The following is a 25,740-nucleotide window of genomic DNA, read 5'->3' on the forward strand; positions in this document are numbered from 1 at the left end:
CCCTTCTCCCCTCTGTAGTTTAGTCTGATCCTGTGTTGACTTTTGCTAGAGTCAGTTAGCACCAAGAGCATGAAAGGTGAGCATGAAAGCACCCACAAAAACAAATTAAAAATGTATGCGATTTCTTAGAAGTTTTCCTTGAGAGTCCCAATTGATTTACTTGCATCATAAGGATAAATGCTAATAAATAATACCCTTTAAAAAAAGAGAAAATCAATGTTTTTTGACTAAATGAATAAAAGAAAATCATAAATTCAACACATATTTACATAAAGAGACTTGAGGAGGTATATATAATCTTTAAATATACACTGAATGGTGTGTTTCTTTACCCAACCATAGAGGAGCCTGGGCCTTTTCTTTACATTCAGCAGTCAGGAGGCACGTTGTGCTTGCTGTATGCGGAGGTGGTTTGTGGTTTGGTTTCTGACATGGTTATTGTGGCCACAGAGAAAGCGTTTACCCTCCATAAGTACCAAAATGTTATTTTCTTTTCTTTGCAGTTTTTCTAACAGTACTGTAGCGTGTCCCACTAAAGACTGTGCAGGTAGTTAAGGTGGTGATTACATAAAAAGACGGGTATTTTACTTGGTAATCAATGCTAATCTGTTGCAAAGGAAATATTAATTACTCCTTGGTAATGACTGTAATGTAAACATTACAATCAGTCATTAAGAACCAGCATCTTTATTAAAGTCTCCCTAATGACTTTCAGTGATGTTGTTATTCTTCATGACTGTAGGGCGATGGTTGTTGAAAGCATGCATATTTCAATCTCTGCTGATCTGCAGTGTGTGTCTCCTGCTTTCCGTGTTCACTGTTGTTTCCCCGCGAGTGTGCCAAGAACAACCAGAGATAATTTAATGCCCATCCCTCGGTCCAAAGTAGCGTTGAGTGAAATAAATGGCTGAAGGTTGGTTTCGAGGGAAAACAAACGGGACAGATGGACCACTTGGCCTCACTCAAAAGGGGACCACGGGGGAGTGAATCCAGTGAGTCCAGTATGATTGCAGGCGATCACATAGAGCAGTTTTTGTCCATGGAGAGAGACATCAGTTTGACATATTGGAGAGTTGGAGCAGAGTAGCCTGGATCAGAAGAACAAGATGTTCAGGATTGAGGGGGAGCGGTAGGGAAGCTGGAGCGGGTAGGTTTTGGGTAGCGGGGCCAAAACTTTTGGGTCATACTCTGGAAAGAATGAGGAGCTCTCTTCCCCCAATGATGTCAGTCTTGGAACAGCAACCATACCACATGACATCATCCAGAGGTTTCCTTGGTATCCGCTGATAGGCTGTCCCAGACTGATGGTCTGAACAAGGGGGCTGAAGAAGTGCATGTGGTGATAAGTTGGGGAGGATAGGTAGGAAAAGCGTGATGTGCTTCAGAAGAAGAGGATTGAGGTAAAGATATAATGAAATAAAGGATCAGAGATGGAATGAGTGGGGGAGTTAAAGGCAGTATGATAAGAGTGGGAGGGGAGAAACCCATCAGTTGGGAGGCCTTTAATAGGGCTGAAGCGAGTTGTGTGGCTCACATGGTGCAACCAGAGCCAGGAAAAAGTAGTAAAAACACACACTTGATGCTTGTTAAGAGTTTAAATATTATAATTGCACGATGAGTTGTACACATCCTGTTTCCTCATCTTTACTCCGTGACTTTTTCTTCAGTTTTCCTGCCATTAACTCGGCGCCCCTTATTTACAGCTCACATGTTTTTGTCATCTAAGGCATAGATGGATTCATGGGTAGAGGCTCTCCTGATTTACATCGTGATTTTCCAAATTCGTAATCCTATTTAATCCCATCTTGGCCCGGTGTCTGGGTTAGTAGTGTAATTGGTTTAGACCGATGTTTTCGGGCCTTGACTGGGCTTCTGTTTTATTATTTGGGATTAGCTACACTCAGTAGCTCTAGTAAAGCTTTTGAATCGGTGTACCTTGCCTCTTTGATTTTTGTCATAAAAAAACAGGTCTACCTTGGATGGTTAAAAGCTGGATAATGGCTTCTCTTATGGAGCCCCATTAGAGGAGACCTGGACATTTGATGCCCTGCTTGGCTCTTTATAATTCGTCTAGTGTCAAAAATATAAAGGGGTATTTAAAGATGGCCTCCTAAATGAAGTTGTAAATTGTTCAGGATGCATGGAGATTAGATTGATATATCCCTATTCAGCATTGTCAGACACTTAGAACCACCCAAACATGGTTGATCTTCATACAACCTAGGGCCCAGGCCTAAGAGTTGACCCTGGGCTAAATTAGCCCCTTTTCATACATAAATTGTTAACCCATGGATTAACCCAAAATTAACCCAAATCCCTGATTACATTAGCTCCTTTTCACGCTGGCAACTTTTAGCCCTGTGTTTAGGCAATTTTGAGGGGATAGCCCCACAAACTTGGTGCTAATCTGGTTTTGTGTAGGGCCAGCAAACCATGGGCTAAAGTCGGGGTTAGCCCACTTTGGAATGAGCCAGGATTGTGCCAGTGTAAGAGCTTTCATAGCCGCGGGCTAACAGCTCCCTAAACCAATGTCTAAGGACAGTGTGAAAGCCTATTTCTAACCTTCTTTAAGATAGTGTTGTAGTTGACTGCATTACGTTTAGTTATACATACCCAATAAACTGGCAACTGAGTGTATTTTGCTGAAGTGTCGAGTGCAAATGTATATTTTTAAGTGTCGAAACGATTTCCGAAAAAAAAAATGTCAGTGGAGAAACTTGGAACTGCATCTGTACCAGCTGGATTTAGACATACAGTAATCCAGATGTTGTGATCCAGATGATAATGGATTATTACAGATTAAAATAGAGAATTTACCGTGTATTTCACTTTTTAGTAAAGTAGCCATAATGACACTTCTGAATGGTATGTTGAGGCTCAGTTTTGTAGTCAACTCTATCCCTTAAATCGCCCCAAGAATCCATATGTGTGTACATTGCTGTTCTCACGTTTATATGCATTATCTTGTCCAAGGTTTAAGTCATGCTTCACTGTCAGAACACACTGCCTCCATACAATTCAGTCTGAGGAATGGGACGTAGACTTCAGTAGCCCCAGGGAAGATGGAGTTTCCACCACGATAATTAAGAGAGTTTCCCTAACTCATGTCAGATGTTTGTCTTTCGCCCCCTTATTCCCTCTGTTTTTCCTTTACTGTGTCAGCAAGCCCTGAAGTGTGCCCTCAGCACTTTTCTATGTAGATTTCAGCAAATGGCCAAGCCAAACGCTCAGATTCTACGTCTGTTAGATGAGGCGAGCCCTCTCTGGTTTCCACCACCCCAAATGAACAGGAAATGTGAATATGGCTGCCTGTAGTCCTCGGAGACGTGGAATTAAAAATCTTATACAGAAGGGAGTGGGATGGGGGGCTTGGACGCTGAGGAACTGAAATGATGGAGTGTCTCAGATGGGATCCAAAAAAACAGGAGAGCGGCATGGAGGTGAGGGAATGGTTAAGGTGCTGTGCGGTGGATAAGTGGGGTGGCAGACGGGCCTGTTGCTCTTGGCAGCTGCTCTGAGTGTCGGGGTTGAGCTACAGTCTGGAGGGGAAAGTGTGTGTGGGTGAAAACGTACTTCATGTCTGGTAAAGGTTTAGTTCTGTAAATTTGTTGGAGTGAGAGTTCTCTGTAGGCATTTTTAAACATGTACGTCTGCATGCATGTGCTTACACGCATCATACATCTAGTTTGTTTACGCGTCCATGTGCATTTTTGTGTGTTTGTCATCCTGATTTATGGCCTCTGTGCGGCTGGGCCGAGCTCAGCGACGTTTTGTTTGGTTTTCGTGGTCAGATCGGAGTATGCCCAGGCGCTGGGACTGCGAGTGCACCGGTGTGGGCTGGCAGAGGTACCAGGGCCTGGCTCAGAGCTCAGGGGTGACTGTGTAAATATGTTGTGAAAGTAGCTCGCCTTAAAATGCAGTCAAAGCTCGGACCTCCCAGAGTCTTATCCTCCTCTGTGGGGCCCCTCCTGCCCAATTTTCTTTCTTTGCTGACATATAATCTAGAAAAATGACGAAAAACTAGACTCTTTCTCCTGTAGGCTGTTGTGCAAGAACCATTGACAGGTGTCCGTGAGGATATGGAGAAATAATGAGCATTGATTTGTGCCGTCTATTTCAAGCTATACTGCTCTAAGCCCAAAACTGATCGCCTGACATCACCTTCCTCTCATTAAAATAAGAATTTGTCGGGCTCCCCTCACCGCATGCTTAAAGTATGAGTGTGTATAAGAAAGAGCGAAAACGTGTGCGCTTAATTTTGTTACGTTTTAGCCGCTAGTGTTGCAATAATTGAATCCACTCATTCGCTGTCCATTGTGTCGTGATGTTTTGGAAAACAGCATCAATATTGCTCTCCGTCCCACGCATCATATCTTTAAATTCAGAAGAGGGATCACAATGAACTCGGTCCACCCTGCTGGATTGTGGGTCCGGTTCAGATGGAGACACATGTTTGGCTTAATGCTCACTAGAGCACTCTCCTGCCCCCACCTGGACACAACCAGAACATCCAGTACGGATTCATGTGTGTGTGGGCCGAACTGGGGTGAGGTTCTGGAATGAAAGCCAAAAAAAGTTGATGTGACATTTGAGTAAATAAAATACAGAGAGCAGAATAGGTTGACTCTTTTTAAGAGTTATTGATCGGTCCTAGTTCTGCTTCTGTAATCTTGGAAACGGTAGGTCACTTAAGGACTTAAGGTGTGCATGTTTTCTGCGTGCATGCAAGTGTCCTCAACCTTTTCTTTGAGACAGAGTATGTGGAAGGAGATTGACTGTTGCTCACAGCCACAGGCAATGGCTTTTCCACCAGTGCATTGGCCCAGAGGAGAGTCATATTTCAGCAAAGTCCAGGGAGATGCTGACAGCAGCAACCCTGTTATTGTCTGAAATTTCTGCCTTAAGCACCACTCTGATGTGCCACATGATGCTCCAGAGTGAAAAACGTTGCTGTCCCCTCTCAAATATGAAAGCTGATTGCATGTCTTTTATGGTTCCCCCAGGGGTTTGGGTGTGATTCTATAATTCTTTTTGGTGTGCTCTGTTTGGGTGTGGGATCGGCGGTTCTTGTGTGTATGTGTCTCCATGTGTTACATTAATCATTTTACATGTATTTCAGTCTGCGTTTGTGTCCGGTGATGTGACTTAAAATGAGGAAGAAGCTATAATTTCCTGTTCTTTTTAAGTGTTGGCTTTAACTAATCGCCGTTATCAAATTCAGAATCCCTGACTCTGCACAAAGAGTTGTTGCAGTGCGGTTTCCTGTGCCATCAAACATAGAGAAGTAGCCCCCATATACAGTAATGAAGTAAATATGTCTTGCTTAAATGTTCTGCTGGACTGAGTTTAACATTCAGCAGCAGAATACTAAATGACATTAGCAAACAGCTGGAGTACAGTATAGGATTATTCACTGCTTCCATACATCTATAAAACAGCAGCTTATATTAAAGTTTGGCATCAGAATCTGTGGATCGACGAGTGGTGAAAAAAGAGCAGCTCTGGTTTGAAAAAAAAAGGAAGTCACAACCAGCTTAAGTGGATCCAGATGTTAACAATAGTTTTACTGTGAAGGTGTACAGGTTCATGGGAACGTACGTACTGTATGTCTTTTTATATCAACGCAGAAATCATTTTTGTGTTAAGATGGAGGATGAAAAGAAAATAAGATAGCAACTTTTTTTGTGAATACAGACCTCTTTACATATACTTTAGTTGCAGTTTTAGTATCCCATCATTATTTATATCTGATCCAAATCAGAAAAGGTGTGCTCTTCCAAATAATTATATATCATTTTTATATATCTGTATAAAAAAGTAGCAAAAAAAATAATTTGGCTCTCCTCAGATTTGCCATGTCCATTTGCTACTCATGGAGACTATGAAACGATTTGTGTTGTATTTCTTAAGCACTTCTTTCTTTGCTGATGATGTCATTGTGATGTCATCAGGGATATCTGGATTGGCCTTTGAGTCTACAAGTTTACAAAAGAAAGTTTGTGTCATAAACAGGTTGATAGACTTATGATGGAAAGTTATGAAGCTGCATTATGGGAAATGTAGGATGCTGAGTATTCAGAGCTTCACGCACACTAAGAACTACAGTTGACTGCATTGCATTTGGCCATTCTTGTTTTTCTCTTTGGCCATTATCCAGACCAAAGTGCATTTCTAAGTTGCTAGAATTTCCTTCCAAGTTAAAAAATGTTTGTTTCTAAAGTCTCTCTGCCTATCCATCTGCATTTGGTTTTGTGCAGCCCTCAGTGCCTAAACATTTTTTATAGCCCAAAACTTTTAACAGAATAAAAAACTTCAGACAGCTGGAACTGTTTGTGCTGAATGCTCCAACGCGGAATAAGCACAGCTCAACTCAGGTCCACATTCCCAATCCAGCTTCGTTTTCATCCTTTTTTTCTTCCCTCTCATGCGCCTTTGGCTATAGAGTTAGCACAATCAAAAGCAGCCATCAGCTTTTCCAGCCTCAATGAGATCCTTCCAGCAGCACACTTTTCTCTCTAGGCATGCAGATGCCTCTTTCTCTCTCTGTGTACATGTCACACATCATTAGACGCATTCTGCCACGGTGCTCTCAGCGCTGCAAGAATGTCCTCATTAATGCTGAGGTGTTTGATTAATTATCTCATCCTGGTATAAAATTAGGATCACACCACCTGTGGTCAGGATCTACCCCCGACTTATCTTTGACCGCTGTGGAAGATGTAGAGAAAAAAAGAGTGTGGAAGCAGTGAAAAAGGAAAGCAGTAGAATGGCAGATGAATAGGAAAGCAGTTGCAATGCTCCAGACAACAGGGCTGTTTTGTTGTACAGAGGGCTTATTCCTTATTGAATGTGACCTCATTTCAAACACTGAATTCCCATCATCCCCTCTCAGCGCAGCTGTTACCCACAGTGTTGCCAGGAGAAGGGAGAAACAGAAACTGATACAAAGCAAAAAGCTCCTAACAGAACCCGACTTTGGACAAATGGATCAGGGGTAGCCATTTGAAAGTTTCCTGGGAGCTCAGAGTTCACGGCTGGGAGAGTTGTGTAATGGCTACTCCAGTCTTTGTGCTTTGGAGGAAGTTTTGGTATTTGTTTTCCATTAACCCAACTGATGAGCAAGAGCCATGGACGGAGCAAGAAACAGTGTTTTGCAAGAGTTATTAAAAGATCAGAGACGAGGAGTTCTGATCGGTGCTCCTTGGTGAACTGTCACTGGTTAGACCAAAACATGTAATCCATCTGTGGAGAATTTCAGCTGCAAAGATATATTGAGGGGTTGCAGATTTTCTGTAATTGGACATAATTAAAAACATTTCATCTTCTGTGGCGGTCCGTTCACATAGTTGCGTCACTTCATTGGCATACACCCCCCTCCCAAAAGATATATATTTGTTTCAGTAGTATTTGATTGATGTTGAATGACATCACTGCATTTGGATGTGTGATAGGACATCTCTGGATAGATGCAATACAGCGTTTTGCTGCCATATATGCATGCTGTTCAGAAACATGTGGCAAACACACACACACACACATACACACACAGCTCCCCATGTAGCCTCGGGATCCTTCTGAGCCTTTTCACTTTTTTCCCTCTTGTTCTCTCCTCCTTTTTTTTTCTATCAATCTCTGTCTCTTGCTCTTCCTCCTTTCCTTTAAAATCTCTCACTTCTGCTACTGTTCCACCCCACTTCACCTCTACATACATATATTATGCACACACTTTATTAAGTCGAATGGCTCTGTAGCTGCAGGTCTGCTCATGTTCACCACGTCGCACATGCTAAGTCGATCCATTCGTCTTACACAGTCAGCTCAAAAGCAAAATGTCCTAGGATCTATCATCTTGTTAAAGACTCACTTTGGGTGTGTGAGCCTGCGGTTTTGTGTGTTTGTTTGTGTCATCGTCTGCAGCGACATGAAGTCCGTTGCTCCTTGTTCTCATGTAACTCCGCACTCTGGTGCTCAACTCTGATGCAAAGCGACACTCTTGGACTCCGGACAAAGTTCTTCATCGCTTAGTCAGCCTTTGATTCCCCTGACTTGACCTAGTTTCAGAACTGCCTGTTCTGCATGTGATAGTGCTGCTCGCAGATGTTCTCCCTCATCTCTGTTTGTTTAGATGCTTTCATCCCCCCCTCGCCGATTGTTTGGTTGTTTATTCACATGCATGACTTGTAGCTGCATCCGGTGGGTCTCATGACTTCCTGTTTCTTGTGGTTTCCAGGGAGACATCCAGCAGCTATTGATTGTAGCAGACCATCGTGCTGCCTATGACTACTGTGAGCACTACAGCCCTGATTGTGAAGTGCCTGTGCCAGACCAGCCTCAGAACCAGGACCCCAACACCGATGAATACGTGAGTAACGAGACCCTTTCTTCAAAATGATGTTCCTTTAAACTCAGAGCTCACAGTGCAGCTTTGCAAACACAAATCCATCACATTGCCCATTACTAGAGGTAATTCTGGTGGATTTTTTTGCATACAGGAGTGTTCTCATGGCCGACCTTACCCGAGGAAGTTCATTTCCCTTAATCCATAATTGTCTGTGATGCTCAGATCAGATCTCGGTTGGATCCTGTGCTGAAAAGAGCTTCTTGGCACTCTGCCAGAGGGAAAGTGCTGACTTGGAAGTACAGGGTTATCAGTTAGTTAATAATGTTCAGGAATGATGTGGTGCCTGCCTAAGCCTGCATCTCTGCACCACACCGTTTTCTGCACTGAATACCACCAACACACTGCATGCTGATTTAAGGTGTGTCAGAGAAATGTTAAAAGAAGGACAGGAAGTCCTTCCTCTTGACCTTTTTCCCTGCCCTGGGGCCTGTCAGTATGCCTGTAAGATACACAAAAAACTGTTTTTTTTTGCTAAAGATGTGTGACAGATTCATTAGGGAAGCACTGGAAAAAGTAATTTGTCATTCAGCTGTAACAAGTTGCAACAGGGAGGCATTCCTGCGTGCTACTGATCGATGGCCAGTCCGTCACACATTTATCAGCCAGACCCAGCAGCAACGTGGCAGTGGATCATGTTTTTTAAAATTGATAGGTATATTTTTCCTCTCTCAGTCACACTCCCGCTCACTGTGAGTGTCATGTTTCTCTCCTTTTAGAACACAGAGGAGGACAGCTACTACTATGAATACCCTTACTATGAGGACGGGGATGGTAAGCCTTTGGATTCAACGTCTGATACGGTGACAACCACAAAGGAAGTCAAGGTAGTCTACCAATTCATGTTTTGCCACAAATATATGTTGAGTATTAATGCAAGTACAAGCATGCAAAGTAACCGCATTGTCTGTGCCTTACAGGAGACGGACGGAGACAGCGTGGCCACCACAGTGGAGGAGGTTTTGAGGGGCTCTGGTGCCACCGGCGGCAAAGTGTTGACCTCCATCGCCACCGGCTCGTCCTCTGGCACAGACTCCAGCTCATCCAGCAGCTCCTCGGCGAGCTCTTCAGGTACGGCCACCGGCGGAGGAGACGCCTACGGAGAGGAGACCAGTCCTTACGACACCTACGACACCTACAATAACTACGAAACTTACTACGACGAGGCCACGGCGTCGCCCGATGGGGACGCCTCTCGACGTGTCACCATCTCCAGCTCCAGCATTGGCACCGGGGTTGAGCTGGATCTGGATGCGGAGGGAAAGATTGACTTGGGCACAGGGACTGGAATCGAGAGAAGGGTCATCACCGGCGGAGGAGGATCTTCGATAACCCTCACCAGCAATAAGACATCAGTACGTTGACGTTAATTACGCTTACATCCTCACTTAATTGTTGTTTGTGTTGGAACAGTAGGTCTAATAGGTGTATTGAGGAGCTGTTAAAAACATTTTAAATCCTGTTTTTTGCTTCGGTTGCAAGTCCGACCTCTACTAATGTGTGGGATACATAAGCAGGGGATTCTTTGGGGCCCATTCTCATGTTATAATCTACCAATCCACATGGGGGAAGCAAATCCAATCGATCAAGAGATAAATGCTTTTAGAGAAATCTCCATCTTTGCAGCTTTGGGGAAAAAATGGTACAAGACAGATTGATTGATTAACGGAAAATATATTGCAGCTATTTTGATAATCGATTCAAATTTCAAAGTAATTTTTCAAGTTCTCTAAATCCTCTAAATATGGGATGGAACAGGTAACGTCGTCGGGTTTTGGACAGTTAGTCGGGCAGAACCAAAACATTTAAAGACATCACCTTGGGCTTATTTGAATTATAATGTGCAGATTTATCCATTATGAAAATAATCCTTACTTGCAGCCATATTACGCTACGTGTATGTTTTATTAGGGCCACAATATTTTTTTCTACTGTTATTTTTTTACACAGGAAGTTACCAACATCAGTTGCCCCTTATTGAAAAAAAGACACTTTATTGACTATAATTGTGTTTTTATAGGCGGGAGGTTCCTACGATGACTACGGCGATGGATACGATTATGACGTTGACAAATACAACATTGGTGGAGGCGTTGGCAGCAGTACAATCGACATCGGAGGTGGAGGCGGTGGCAGCAGCTCAGTTCTTGTCAGTGGTGGAGGCGGCAGCACAGTCAACCTTGGAGGTGGAGGCGGCGGCGGCAGCAGTTCAGTCAACCTTGGAGGTGGAGGAGGCAGCAGCAGCAGCAGTTCTACCATCACCATGGGGGGCGGCTCTGCTGGAGGCGGTTCTGTCTCCGTGGGAGGATCCTCCTCCACTGGAGGGGGATCGGCCAGCGCTGGCACCGGAGCAGGGGGATCCATCGCCACCGGAAAGGGCCTGGGCGCGGAAGGTGACGGCGACTTCACAGATCTGGAGAATGGGTTCAAGGAGGAGGCCCTCCCCGAGTATACCGATCTAGATGATTATGGTATCTATGAAGATTACAACGACAAAGAGGGCAAAGTTCTGCCTGCTGAGACCGATGAGTATTATGGACAGGTGAAAAAAGAATGGAAGGACATACTGGCACAGACATGATCTAGAAGACGAGGATCTGATGATGATGATGGTGTTGAAGAGGAGGAGTTGGCTGATTATTTCTGTCTCTGTGTGTTTTGGTGTGCAGGTCGGAGGAGCTCGTGGCGAGAAGGGACAGAAGGGAGAGCCTGCTGTTATTGAGCCTGTGAGTATCACTATTTGAACAACATACTTGAGCAACAGATGTAGGCCTTGTGCTCTTGTGTGCACACGGGTTTGTTTATATTTGCCGGTACATATGTATGATCCACATCCAAACACAATCAACCTATCACTTCTGAATGACAATCCTAAGGCCCAACACACAACAGGGCCCGCTCTCACAGTGTCCTTGGGCCAGGCCCCTCGCTCCTTCTGGTCAGACCAGACAGCTAAACATTTAGAGAGCGGACATGCAGGGACGGTCAATAATCTCTAAACACAGTGTGGGTATGGTGTAAACAGAGGGGGAGATGGAGGGAGGGAAGGGATACAAGAAGAACAAAAGGGAGCAAGAAAGCCTTTTCTTTTCCCGCCTCTCTGCCCAAAAAACTAATCTTATTTGAAAACGCAAACAGGGTAAAGACATCCAACCTTCATTCAGATACTCATACAGTATTTATAGGTGAGGACAACGAACTTTCTTTGCAAAGGCACATACAGACACAGACGGAATTTATATCTCTCATACAGCTACAGCTGTTTCGCTTCAAACAAATGTCACCGAGCTCCACTAAGTATACATCGCTCTGTGACTGAGTATCTTCATGTTTATATGTGTGAGAGCAGGAGTGGAGGAGTGTGTGTGTGTGTGTGTGTGTGTGTGTGTGTGTGTGTGTGTGTGTGTGTGTGTGTGTCTTAAGTCCACTTTCCTAGATGAGTAAGCATGTTCGTGGACCAAATCACCACCCAGTGTGTCTATTCCTCTTATAAACACGCAAAAAAGCAGAGTATTAAACACACAAACACAGACACACACACATTTTTTTCCCACAAGGTTTAGCTTGTGGGAAAAAGCTAGTGTCAGAGATCAATTGCAGTGATTGTATGATGGAAAACACCGCAAATTTCGAATGAGTTATGATAACGTGTGAGTTTCTGTACCAAACAAAACAACATCTCAGAGGCCCAAAGAGCTGCAACAATGCATCTGTGAGTCGTCTAAACCGAACTAAGATGACTCGCTGTTTTTTTTCAGCTACGAAGATTTATGATAGAAATACCCTTCAATGACTTCAATGAATATATTTCAAAGCGTAGAGGCATGTATAAACAGGCTTTAAATCACACGCATGAGCTTTTTGATTTGATCTGATATTGTGAATTAATTAATAATTACTTCAATTTCATTAGTACTCCCCTTTGGCTTGTCCAGGTAGCAGAGCACCTCGGGGCGTCTCTGCCTTTTCTGGCTCTGCCGCTCTCTCACCCTGCTTTTTCTCCATAGATTATTTGCAAGCACAGCTAACATGACAGGCAGGAATGCACACTAAGTTATAGCAACGACTTTGAGATGGGAACTTGATAGGCAGGTGTGTCCGGACATGTACTCATGTACACTTACCTCCTTTTAACCAAAGCCCTGTGTTAATGAACACAGAATACGCCCGCGGGTGTGTGTGTGTGTGTGTGTGTGTGTGTGTGTGTGTGTGTGTGTGTGTGTGTGTGTGTGTGTGCACACTGTGAGATCGTCACACACACATGAATGTGGTCATGCGATTGTGGTAACTGATGATATCTGTGCTTGTGTGTTTCAGGGAATGTTAGTAGAGGGTCCGGCTGGGCCTGAAGGGCCAACAGTAAGTCTCTCCTTCTTTACTTCCTCTCTTTTTATTTCCTTGTCCTCATCTTGTCATATTTTTTTTATCTCTGCTCTGTATATAAAAGCTGATAATGGTTTATGTCACCCAGCCTTCTAGTCCTTGCATGCTACGTCCTGTGGATAGGAAAAAAATTCAAGTTTTAGTGCTTTGCTGTGAAAAATCCCCCCCACGGCTGCCTGATTTGTAATGCAAAGGGAGTGGCCAAAACAGTTCCCCCAAGAAGAGATATGGACTTGAGCAGATGTTGAGGAACTTCATTATTTATCTAGGACGATTCTTTCAGACGACGTTGCTCTTGACACCCTGCAGATGGAGTCCCACAGAGGCCGGCCATTCAAGCGTTGAGCGATAGACAAATAAAGAGCGCCTCGCTCCGAATTTACTACTCAACGAGCTGTCCAGTATTGCCTCATGCATTCCTTTCTCCCATGTGTGATCACTTTGCAAGATAAAGGCGAGAACTTTGAGTGGAGAAAATATGTCTGTTTCTTTGTGATGCATCATGCGTGTATGCTGTGTGTAAAATTAGATCTTTTTCTTTTACACAGGGTCTCCCCGGACCCCCAGGTTCTTCTGGCCCACCAGGCGGTCCTGGAGATTCTGGAGAGAGGGTGGGTTTAAATTATAGATGTCACACAGATTCTTCAAAGCTCTTAAAATACAGTAAACTAACCACATTTCTGTGCGTGTATTCTTGTTTGTGTTCTTTTTTCCATGGAAGGGTCCTCTGGGTCGTTCTGGTCTTCCTGGTGCTGATGGTCTGCCAGGACCCCCTGGAACTGTCCTGATGCTGCCTGTAAGTAAATTACATTTGAGATAAAAGTAGGAAGCGCTGTGTGTTTTTCATGTTTACCGACATTTAAGAGCTAAAACATTTTTCCATGTGGATTTTCATCCATGTTTAGCCTTGTTGAAAGCCAAGTATGATGCATCCTTCTCGGTGTTATCAATAACTCTGACATGTGGTTTACAGAGCAGTGGAATGAAGGGGGTTTCCTTTGAAACCATTTTTTAAGGGCCTTACAAATATTCTGTAATGTAAATCTGGGCTTTAGCAGCCCCTTGTGGTTTGTTCAGTAAGTAGGATAACCCCCTTCTAGAACACTTGTGGTGCTCACTCAGTTGTTTTGACTCCATGAACTGAACTCTGCATATTCAAGGACTTTCTCTCCCTTCGTAGTTTGAACTAAGTCCACATTCCTTCGCCAACATTTTAGATGTCCTATCACGTGTCCTTCCAGGAAGTCATTTAGCTGTAGACAGGAAGCAAAGCAGTGCTGTCGGTTCTGTCTGTAGCTTCAGCTTCATCCAACAATTTTCAACCGCTTCACTTAAACAGCCGTGCTATCAACATCCTGCGCTGTTTACCCTTTTAGACTTTTTCCTTCCCTTCTGTACTTTGCAAGATGTCTAATACAGCTGCTGTTGGATCTGATTAGTTGTACAGATGTGAGGTTGTGGTTTCGGGGGTCTGGGGGAGCCATGAGGCAAGCTCTGTCTGGACAGGAACCCAAGTCATTCTGGTGTATCCACTGGCAGAAAAGCACGGCTTGAAACCTGATCCCTGAGCTCCGGGGGCTAATGGGAAACATGCATTGTTGTTTCTCCCTTCTCTCACCAGAGGACTGCTCAGTGTTAAAAAAATGTGGAATCAACATAACAGGGTTGAATTGCATTTCTCTACACTTATGTCTTTGCTTAAACGGTCCAGTGGCTAGAGGCGCATCTTCCATTTACTTTCTGTGGAGTGTGTGCTCTATAAAATAAATAATGTAGTTCCCATCGCAGTGCTTTTGCGCTTTCCCTAGCCTCGCTGGTTGCCAATTTGGTGTAGCGGAACATTTTGTTCAAGGTTCAATGATGGATATGAATGTCGGTAAAGAAATGCATATTGGAGAAAGAGAAAAAGATAAAGAGAGAGAAAGAATTGAAGACAGACCAAAAGGCTCACTAGATTGTCAGGCAGGAACAAAAAGAACAAATAGCTGTATGTATTTGATTGTGATTAAGATAGCAAAGGTAAGGGCCAATATTTAATCAAACTCAGCGGAAATTTACCTAAAAGAATAAACCGTGGGATTTGCACAATACGTGTGAGAAGTTCTGGATATATTTAGTTTATGGTGGGTGAGCAGCAGTGGATCTGACTCATCCCTGATGTTTGTATTTTGCTTCTTGGTAACAACATTTCTGTGATGGTGAAATCCTGCACAGTATTACGCTGGTGTGTTGCTTCTGATCTGTAAACCATCCGACACTCAGCCTCCCGAGGACTGAGATACGTAAACCCTGCGTTGCTCCACAAGCCAGAATATCTGCCTATGGTGCAATGCCGGCTTATCGCCACCAGATGCCAGTAGAATTTGCAGCTCATGGCCTGCAGAGGCAACGTTTAAGGGGTGCTGGTTTGACAGCTGGAGGCTGATGCTTAGCTCGACATCTGCTGCAGAGTTTTCAAGACGGGGGGACTCTGTATTAAAGGAATATTGAAGCCATTGTTGGGAATAGATTCAAATAAAATATTCATGTTGCTGCAATGGCCATTTCACATTTTTCTCAGCTATTACTTTTGCCAGTGCCTCCTGTGTGCCGGTATCAACATTTGCTGCGGCGAAGTGTCATCAATCTGTGATTCCCTCCATAGTTCAGATTCAGCGCTGGAGGCGACTCTGGTCAGAAGGGACCTGCTGTGTCAGCACAGGAGTCCCAGATGCAAGCCATCATGCAGCAGGCCAGGGTAACAGTTCACACATAAACACACTGCAGTAGTCAATAATACAGTAATGCATGTTTTTTTTTATTTATTTCTGCATTCACCATATTTGCTTCTCCTGTTTCTTATCTTATTTCTTGACATATTTCCTGTTTCTTTATATCTATACACACCATTGGTACTCCTTTATTAACATCATTGTTACATTTATTTTCTTTATTTCATTGTTATATTTTATTACCCTGCTGTTGCTCACAAGCTTGCATAATTAATTTACAATTTCACACACATGAACAGACACAAATACACTTACGGCTAAATCCATGTTATATTTAATCTTACATCAGCTACATGTACAGCAGCTTTCAGTAATTTACATTCCTAAATATATATATATAAATACATATATAGATATTCTTTCCTCTTATTGCTTCTCCTTTCCCTCCTGTGTTCAGTTGGCTATGCGCGGCCCTTCAGGTCCAATGGGTTTGACTGGCAGATCCGGACCTTTGGTATGTATTTCAAAGCTCTTTACGACAGACACAGACTAAATAATCAATAGAAACCTTATGTACAAAAGTGATTTTACAGTTATTAGTTGAACACTTGTATTGGTTTAGTGTCCATTAAAGCTTATTTTTGTTTTCCTCTCAGGGTCCTCCTGGTGTACCAGGACTTAAGGGAGAGTCTGGAGAGTCAGGCCCTCAGGTATGAGATATAAGAGTGTGAAATTTTTTTTTTTTATATTTCTGAAAAAAAGAAACAACTGAATCAAAGCAAACCCCATCCGAAAACGTGTTAACATATACAAAATAATTGTTAAAATATTGGTATATTGTATTAGATCAAACTAATTCTAATTCATTAATTACATTTTTTGAAACTTTTCAAAAGCAGATATGCAATGTTTCTTCTTTTATCATGATATTTCCAAGTATATTTCCAATTTTCGAAGTGTTTTTCTTTCAGGGACCACGTGGACCTTTGGGTGGCTCTGGACCCTCCGGAAAGCCTGGCAGAAGGGTGAGTGTAACACAAACTGTGTTGAGAACAGCGAAGACATATTACATATTCTTGTATGTCGTGCTTTAGATTTAAAAAAGCCAGGCCTATTCTAGTCTTCATGGTAAATTCACAAGGACATCTGTTAACAGTCGTCTTATGTAACTGTTGTCATTCTCACAGGGTCGTCCTGGATCCGACGGTGCCAGGGGCATGCCGGGACAGTCTGGAACCAAGGTACCTTACCGACCATATTCATAATGCATTTCAGTGTGCCATGTTTCATAACACCCGTGTTTTTGAAGCTTGTACTAGATGAAGGCAACCTGATTTTCTTTCTTTGTTCTTCAGGGAGACCGAGGGTTTGATGGTCTGGCCGGACTTCCCGGTGAAAAAGGACACAGAGTAAGTTATTTTATTGTACTATGAAAAGTGTGTTTTCGTATGCGTGTGTGTGTGTGTGTGTGTGTGTGTGTGTGTATTTGTTGTAAGTGTGCCACTGTTAAATCTGAATGTTTGTTGTTCCAGGGTGAATCTGGCCCGTCTGGACCTCCTGGCAGTCATGGAGAGGATGGAGAAAGGGTAACAGGAAAAAACACAATTTCACGCCTTCTTCTTTTTTTTTCTATTTTCATTTCAAAGAAAGCAGAATGTGTACGCTTGTGTCCGATGTTTCTCACCCTTTAATTGTTATTTTTCTGCTGCAGAAAGTCAGATAATCAACTTCCTCTTACCAAAGTCACCTTTTTTTTTTGACGGACCCTTTCACTTCCACTCCATTTTTTATTTTATGTTTTATCTCTGCACACCTTTATCTGCCCGTAATCTCCCTCACCATCCTCATTACCCACAGCTGATGCAACCTGATCCTCTCTTTCCCCGTCTTTTTCTCTGTGTCTTCCCATTATCTCTCTCATTACACACACACACACACACACACACACACACACACACACACACACACACACACACACACACACCTCACTTTCCGTCTGTTCCACATTCTGACCCGTTATCTCTCTCTTTCCCAGGGAGATGATGGAGAGATCGGGCCCAGGGGACTTCCTGGTGAACCAGTGAGTGATCACATGCTTTACCGTTCGATTCCTACACCGAGACATTTTGAGTTTAATAGAGTTGAGAGATCCCGGACTCATCATGCCAAGTGTGTTGGCTGAACAACCAAAGGATCTGATCGTGTCATATATCCTCTGCTGCCGCTGTACATATTCAAATAAATTTAGGTTGTTTTTTTTCTCAGCGTTACGTTGCTGGAAAGTGTATGTTGATGAGGCTTTGCTAGTGTTTCACCCGTACAGGAGGAGATTTGGAGGTGAGAAATGCAGGCAGCTCATATCAAGCTTGTTATAATAGCCTCCCACTCTCTCAGGCAGGATATTCCCCGCGGAGGAGGAGAAAGACAGGGGGAAGAGAAACCAACAGAAAGGCCTTGATAGCTGCTGTTGTGACTTATTCTGTCCACCAGGGTGTGCTACATTGGTTTGCATTTACAATGACAGGACAACAGGTCCTGTTAGGTAACTGTAGCTTTGAGGCAAAGCAAGAGAAATTCGGGGTAATGTTTGACAGGCATAGCTGTGGGGAATGAATGTGTAGTAAAGAAAAAAAAAAGAAGAGGAGCAGCTTTCCCTCACTATCTGACTTGGTAGAATATCCTCAAGGACATTTGGGGTGTCAGGTTGTATCCAGAAGTATAATTTTAAAACCTGAGTGTTAAATAATTCATCAAGCCTTTTTGATATCATTCTCAATCTCATTTCCCTTCTGTTTTTTTTTTTTTTTTTTACTCTCTAGGGGCCCCGTGGTTTGCTCGGACCAAAAGGACCTCAGGGACCTTCAGGACCCCCTGTGAGTCCCCGTACCCTTCTCCCACCTTTTCATATCCATGCTGGTACAATAGATATACTGTTTAGAGAGCAGAGTCATGTTTTTTTTACCATCTCATAAAACAAGATCCACTGCAAACAACACCCGCCGGGAAATATAACTCAATATATTTCAGACAGCATACACAAAGAGTAGCATACGTTATTGAGTTAATTTCCAGGGTTTCAGCCACATGTCTATAGCAAAGCAAAGCTAAAACCGAATGTTAATACTGGTTCAGCTGATTTAATTTAACGTGGACAGTTCACATCAATCAAGAAGCCCTTTTTGCATTGATGTCCCTGTGCAGGATGTACAGATGTCACATACAATAAATGACATGCAAAGAGGGATTCAACAGCTAAAAGTGCAGCTGTAACACTAAACTTTTCAGTGTAATACCGATTTGCTGTCCTTCCTTTATATGTGCTAATCATTGTGTTCATCTCCAATGCTGTAGGGAGTTACTGGAATGGATGGCCACCCTGGACCCAAAGGAAACATAGTAAGTGAAGCTGGAATTGATTCAAAAGCCAGTATTCAGTTGAAGGAGTTCTCCATTTCTTAGATAAAACCAAACAGCTCACAACTCCCACAGTCTTTCTTTTTTATTTTATCCTCAAATCATCGGTTTTGCCTCATGAGCTCTCTCTCTCTCCCTCTCTCTCTCTCTTACACTCACACACAAACACACACACATAGTCCTGTTTTCACAACTTTTGGGGACATTACATTGATTTACATTTATTTCCTGGAAACTTATCCTAACTCTTACCACCGCTACCAGCCTAAGCCTAACTCTTAGCCTAATTTTGTCAGCAAGTAAATGGCGAGTCCCCACAATGTGACTGTGTAATCCAAGAGGGGTTAAACACTCCTATAGACACACACACACACACACACACACACACACCAACACACACCAGCACAATCAGAGGATACTTAGTACATAATGAATAATAGACCGGCTGTGTTTAGATCCATTTGAGCAGTCCACCACCACCGGTTGTAACGTTCCGGGGGTCAATTTCTTGTAGCGCCTGACCGTAATGAGAGAATACCTGGCTGGAGCGGCCTGTCTGTTCTGTTGGGACTGTTCCAACTAGGTAGAGATGGAAGATCAACAGCTTTCCCAGACTCTTGGACTGGGGCCACGTAATTGATTGCCAGTTATCTGAGAGTGAATGTGTTTTCGTGTTTGTGGTTCAGCAGTTTCTGTCATTAGGAAACTAGGTGTGAGAATATGTGCAGAGCGTATGTGTGTGTGTGTTAGTGTCTCGAGAAAGATATTGTGCTATTTGCCTGTTTAGGTATAAGAAGGGTAATAATGCAGTGATGTGCCGTTGGACAGCTTCTGATTTATATCTGTTAAGAGAAGAATTTCACTTTTAATGGACCATATGAAGCAACAAATCTCTCTTCCCTTCACACGGGAGGTTTTAGTCAACTTAATAATTTAGTCAATTTAAGTTTGTGTGATGAGATTTCTAAAATGTACTTTTGTTTTTCTTTAGGGACCTCAAGGAGAGCCAGGACCTCCCGGACAGCAGGGCAACCCAGGTACCCAGGTCAGTGATGAAAAAGGTTGTCCGACGTTTGATTTTCTCTCATCCATCACGTAAATTGTTCTGAGCATTTTCTATCCTCTCCACAGGGACTTGCTGGCCCCCAAGGAGCCATCGGACCACCAGGAGAGAAGGTAAAATATCACATGAGCACCGCGTTACGATAACATACTGTGAAACATGCCGGTTCTGCAACAAAAAAACTGCCAGCTTGATAAAATGTTAATAAACGCAGAACCGAAATCTATAAAATCGTCTCATTCATTCGCATGAGCTGAAAGCCAAGTTGCTCTTATTCAGCTCCAAATGCTTATCACACTATTATGCAAACGTGTCCCCCATCCCCGACGCAGGACACAAATAGTGCCTAGTAGACAGATTTTAATCCTGATACATTTTAATCCAATTTCAGCTAAATCACATTTGCCAGTTTATGTGGAGGGTATTCAGTTTATTATTATTGAACGGTGTGAGAATGAATAATGTAGACACGATGTTTTCTCCTGATTTATAAATGAAGTCCTAGAAAGGCTGCGGTATTTGATGAAGCAAAATGTAATCAAATAAAGAGTAGATTGTCAGTTTGAAAAGGTCAGTTCGAAGAAGCAATGTGTGTGTGAGCATGCTGACGCTAGCATTTAGCTCAAAACACCAACGTGTGTCAGTACGGCCTGACAGAGCTGTAAGCGAGACTTTTATGAAACCTTTAACCTTTAATTGCTGCATGTCGTTTTACTCTTTGATGTCTTATTTGTCCTTACGTTTTTTCTTCTATCTAGGGTCCTACTGGAAAGCCCGGTTTGCCAGGAATGCCAGGAGCTGATGGTCCACCGGTGAGTTCATACATATACACCAAACATCTAAAGAAATGTATGAAAGCTGAAAAAGGCTCCTCACTTCTCTCCCTCTCTGCCTTTTTTTTTTTTTTTTCATAACTTGCAAAGTATAATTTCTCATAACTGTGAAAAAACATACATGTCATTTCAATGTTTAACGACACAGTGATATGATTATTTGTCCGAAACATATGTGCCATACAACGCGCCCACGCACATCTTTGCGCAGACGGCGCAGAAGACACCTGCGCTAATGGCAGGTCGTCTCTGAAGTGACAGTGAAATATGAATTACTTTAGTGAAAGAAAAACACAGACGGACTGGGTGGGTGTAGAATACAAGGGGGGTTGATGAAAGAGAAGGAGTTATAGATTGGAGGAGAGTGGACACTGTACAATGTCTCCTGCTTCTTTTAATGGCTTTCAGAGTCTTTTTGGATTAGAAATAGCTTCTCTATTGACACACTCTGCTTTTTTTTAATTAATTCATGTGTTGCCTCTTCCATCAACCCGCAATATTCTCTCTCTCAATCTCAATGCTCCCTCCTCACCCCTCATCTCCGTCCTCCCTAGTATCTATTTCCTTCGCCCTCCTCTCTCACATCACTAAAAACCCATCAGAGGCTTTTCAGAGCTCCTTTGTCTCGTGAGAGTGCAATCAATTTTCCTTGCATTTTTCTTTCTTCTTTTTACTGGACATCCATATTGGATGTGCGTTTTTACCTCATCTGCATTTTGTGTTTGCACACACGCATGGACAGTATGTGTGTAATGTATTGTGAAGTCCCAAAACGGCAATCTTGGCTATTGGAGCCCAGTAATAGCCGATATTGCCTCTGTAATACTTGTGCATTAAAGCTAAAAATCCCAAATGAGATGAAATCAATTCCACGTTGATACATCCTCCCATAGTTTTACAACATAATCCCTCAGTTATAGGGGGTGTTGTAGTATTTATGGTGGTAATTATCCTGAGATGAGATTTAATAATATTTCTCTTAATAATTCACAGGGTCACCCTGGAAAGGAGGGGCCTTCTGGAGATAAAGGACACTTGGTGAGGTTCACTGGTTTACTGCCTTTCTTACTTTTGGAGCTTGCATAACTTATTTTCTGAATTTATTCAAGATTTTCTCAGTTTCTTTCCCCCCTCCCTTTGTCCTAGTTCACAGCCATTTGCATAAAACATTTTGCATAAATGTAGATAACATTAGCACTGTGTGTGTACCGTAATTGTGTGTGTGCTACAAGCTCTCGCTAAACATTTATCTCCCCCAGGGCCCTGCTGGCCCTCAAGGACCCATTGGTTATCCTGGGCCACGAGGCGTGAAGGTGAGATGATTATCGACCACTAATAAATCCATTTGTGATATCAGCAGGGTTTTAGTACCCCGAAATTACCAACTGTTATGGGCTTACAATTATCTTATTAAAATGTTATTTTGCTGTAGTTTAACAAAATAAAAGCCTAGTATTTGGCTTAACAGCTTAACTTCTAGGCACTTTTTAGAATGGAATAGCCTCTGCTTTTGTCACAGAGACAGGAAAACTATCTTAGTAATGCAGAGATTAAGACAGGAGAGTCATCTTTTCGGATCTTACATCACTTTGCTCTGGTAAGGTTAGTCACAGGGGCAGATTTACAGCTCAGCCCTTTATCAAGACGCTGATGGAACCAAGACAGAAGCAATCCCATCAAATAAAATCTTGGCAAGAGGGCGTGACTGATCCAATCATTAAAGCTTCCACTGAGAGAGGGGATCGCACAAGTGGTTTGACTTCTAGCTCAAAGTCCCACAGTTACATGGCTCAAGTGTCTGCTCCCTCTGGGAAGATGAGATGAATGGTCAAGAAATATGTAAATGTGAGGATTTGAAAAGCTTTCACAGTCACTCTCGAATCTATAGACATTATAATGAACCCATTACATTGTGTAATATCTATAACACCCTTGTTTGACACATTGGAAGAAAGAAAAAAAGGACTGACAATTAGCTACATCTGATGAGAACCTGCACCCTAACGGCCCGTAACATCTGTCTTTTCTTGCATCACAGGGAGCCGACGGTGTACGCGGCATGAAAGGACATAAGGGTGAAAAGGTAAGAGAGCTTAGACTTATTTGCTAAGAAAGAGTCTGTGTGAAAGGAAGAGACTATAAACGTCAGGGAAATTGTAATATTTGTATGAATCACACTGAATATTTGTGGCGGTCTTTCATGGAATGTTTCATGCTCATGATGATCTCAATGAAATCCTGTTAAACTGATGCTGGTACGGAAGAGAGAGGGAGGGAAAAAAGGCGATCAAGAGTTTCTATGGCAACAGGGGATCTTGCCAAGACTCTGCATCTGTGTGTGTGTGTGTGTGTGTGTGTGTGTGTGTGTGTGTGTGTGTGTGTGTGTGTGTGTGTGTGTGTGTGCTCGCCTTTGAGTGTGCATCCGTTTATGAATACCACACAAATGGTTTTAAACATCTGTATTATTCTTTCTCCTTTACTGCATCCTCAACCTATTTGTCTCCTTCATCCTCTCACCAGGGAGAAGACGGCTTCCCCGGCTTCAAGGGAGATATGGGTATCAAGGGCGACAGGGTAAGGCTTCTTTGTTTACATTGTCGATCACATCTCGAACGTTTGAAACATCATTCAAAGAAATTCAACTTAAAAAAGGACAACTGTAACGTTCGCTCTCGGCGTTTTTTTCTCGGTTTTGTTGGGGAGGTGACCTTTACCTGAACTAAGTGAAATCACTCAGCTCACTCCTGAGACGTTAGCCCCTCATGGCCTAAGCCTCTGTGACTGCTGTGGAATTGTGGGTAATGAGCAAACATAAGGTGTTGCTCCTGTTGCCAGCTGTTAGCGAGTGTGAGTGCTTATGTGTTTGTGTGAGCAGTTTCGAATCCCTTTTCTAGCCCCTCTTTGAATCTCCAGTGGGCAACTTAAACTTAAAGGGGAAGTTTGACAGGTGTACCCAGGAACAGTTTCCTTCTACAAACCGCATTAGGGATTTACAATGTCAAGTAGTGGGGGAAACTGTCTATCTTTTTTTACAGTGAGAAACATAACTCGCTCTCCCCCTACTTCAAACATCAATCCCACAATCCCTGTTGGATGTCCATAGCTGAATACAGAAAGGAAAGGAGAAATCAATGGCACTCTAAACCCCTTCAAACCCGAGGAAAGAGTGAGACATGGGGCTTCAACCCTCCACCCTCTGGAGATGTAGCAGATCCACATGAAAGCAAGGATTTGAGGAGGGCCTCTGTTTCTGGAGGAGTCACACATGGACCAGAATCTAAATGACTCGTTTTGAAGCGTTCCTACGAAAAGTGTGTGTGTGTTTGTGTGTGTGTGTGTGTGTGTGTGTGAGAAGGTGCTTAGTTTAAAGTGTTCTCTTTGATGAGCTTGCAAGTGTGAGTCAAGTACAGTTTGCTTGATGCTGTTTTATGTGTACTTGAGCGCGAGCGTGTGTGCGCATTTGTGCACCTCCGTACAGGCCTTTAACTAGATACCTTTCACACGCCGCTGGCTCCACGCAGCAGCCACTGCTTGTCAGACCGAGTTTGTACTCCGTCATTTAGCCGGCGGCCCACTAGAAGGGGGAGCACGCTCACGGAGAGAAGCAATAATAGGATCGCTAACTGCACTGAGGGGCAGGGCGGCTAAGGAAAATTGCTTTACTTGACTATTTACGCAACTTTGCACTCGCAACAGTTTTAAAAGGGCAACCCAAGTTACCCAGAATGGATGGATTTGTTTGCTTTACAAGAAAAAGGTTGCGATTACAAATAAAATTGTTATAACATGAAAATACTCCTTATGTTCAACAAACTCCACGTTGTCACTGCTGCTGAAAATGTGGTTTAATATCCTAAGTATGTGTCTATAACATGGAATATTCAGGATTAAATAAACAGCAATCAAAGTTAAAGTTTAGGCAAAAAAAACATCCTTCGGTTTTATTGTTTTTTAAGAATAAAGTTTACAGAACAAGGTAACAATATTAGCAAATACACCCAAAGTGTGCATCAGATTTTGACTAATAAATTCTGATTGGTGGCAGTAATGTGCACAGTAACGTAGAAATGCACAAGCAAAAAGCAGGGAAGAAAACTGCTAGTTGGTGTATCTGTCTAAATGATATAGATATTAAAATAAACAAAAAAATGGCTTTTCTATAATTTGGCTTTGCTAATTCTTTTCTACTTCATTATTTGTGGTTTATGTAAAAGGAAATACATTCAACATGTTTTACAAGAAAACTTGGTAATACCACATGGTAATGAAGTATGTACAAGTATGTGGTCAGGCCTAAGGCTGGCAGTGGATTATGTTGAAGTATAAGTCATGTGATATTTATGCTTTGCACTTCCTGTTCTTTCCAGGGAGAGCTTGGACCAGCAGGACCCAGAGGAGAGGATGGTCCCGAGGGACCAAAGGGTCGCTCAGGTCTGCCAGGAGATGCCGGTCCTCTTGGAACAAGTGGTGAAAAGGTAAGCTCCTCTGGCTGGTTTTGATTCTGTGACTCAAACACTCATACCCCACTGATAACGTCTCCTAAATTGTTTGATCCAGGCTGATAGCTCAGCAGGGCTCGACAAGGAAAATTGTTTTTTTCCGATCATTCTCTTCTGAAAAGTAAACAGAATTTTTCATTGCTTCTGCTCCTGAACCAGCTGGGAGCATAAAGTCGTTCTAAATAATTTTTTTTATTGTTAAATTGAACACTGGGTAAGCTGTTACCAAGAATCCCTCTGACATTTTTTGTGGTTCTTTTCTAGAGGATGTGGCCCCTTAGTGGTCTTTCACATAAGACATAAAAAAAATGGCTTGAGAATTTGTTCAGTAAAGTTGGCGGGGAATCTGTGATTGTGTTCCATGGTAACCGGAGTGTTGATTATCCTTAAAGCTTAAAGTGTTTTTCATCTGAATTGCGTTGGCGGTAACACAACATTA

The 25,740-nt window shown here is 42.8% G+C and overlaps 1 protein-coding gene across 2 annotated transcripts in view; it reads left to right on the forward strand.

The window, feature by feature from the left end:
- col5a1 (procollagen, type V, alpha 1) overlaps nt 1–25,740 on the forward strand; it is a 71,644-nt gene that overhangs the window by 25,513 nt on the left and 20,391 nt on the right. For both annotated transcript variants that reach the window (XM_054612492.1, XM_054612493.1), the window contains exons 5-30: nt 8,231–8,362; nt 9,118–9,225; nt 9,319–9,753; nt 10,419–10,940; nt 11,068–11,124; nt 12,716–12,757; nt 13,330–13,392; nt 13,503–13,577; nt 15,426–15,518; nt 15,950–16,006; nt 16,149–16,202; nt 16,464–16,517; nt 16,680–16,733; nt 16,848–16,901; nt 17,025–17,078; nt 17,528–17,572; nt 18,312–18,365; nt 18,844–18,888; nt 19,898–19,951; nt 20,038–20,082; nt 20,728–20,781; nt 21,796–21,840; nt 22,062–22,115; nt 22,841–22,885; nt 23,323–23,376; nt 25,170–25,277. In XM_054612492.1, the coding sequence (XP_054468467.1) occupies nt 8,231–8,362; nt 9,118–9,225; nt 9,319–9,753; nt 10,419–10,940; nt 11,068–11,124; nt 12,716–12,757; nt 13,330–13,392; nt 13,503–13,577; nt 15,426–15,518; nt 15,950–16,006; nt 16,149–16,202; nt 16,464–16,517; nt 16,680–16,733; nt 16,848–16,901; nt 17,025–17,078; nt 17,528–17,572; nt 18,312–18,365; nt 18,844–18,888; nt 19,898–19,951; nt 20,038–20,082; nt 20,728–20,781; nt 21,796–21,840; nt 22,062–22,115; nt 22,841–22,885; nt 23,323–23,376; nt 25,170–25,277 (2,457 nt within the window). The remainder of the gene's footprint in view (nt 1–8,230; nt 8,363–9,117; nt 9,226–9,318; nt 9,754–10,418; nt 10,941–11,067; nt 11,125–12,715; nt 12,758–13,329; nt 13,393–13,502; nt 13,578–15,425; nt 15,519–15,949; nt 16,007–16,148; nt 16,203–16,463; nt 16,518–16,679; nt 16,734–16,847; nt 16,902–17,024; nt 17,079–17,527; nt 17,573–18,311; nt 18,366–18,843; nt 18,889–19,897; nt 19,952–20,037; nt 20,083–20,727; nt 20,782–21,795; nt 21,841–22,061; nt 22,116–22,840; nt 22,886–23,322; nt 23,377–25,169; nt 25,278–25,740) is intronic.

This window comes from Anoplopoma fimbria, chromosome 14, assembly GCF_027596085.1.
Source record: "Anoplopoma fimbria isolate UVic2021 breed Golden Eagle Sablefish chromosome 14, Afim_UVic_2022, whole genome shotgun sequence".
In the NCBI taxonomy this organism is placed as follows: domain Eukaryota; kingdom Metazoa; phylum Chordata; class Actinopteri; order Perciformes; family Anoplopomatidae; genus Anoplopoma; species Anoplopoma fimbria.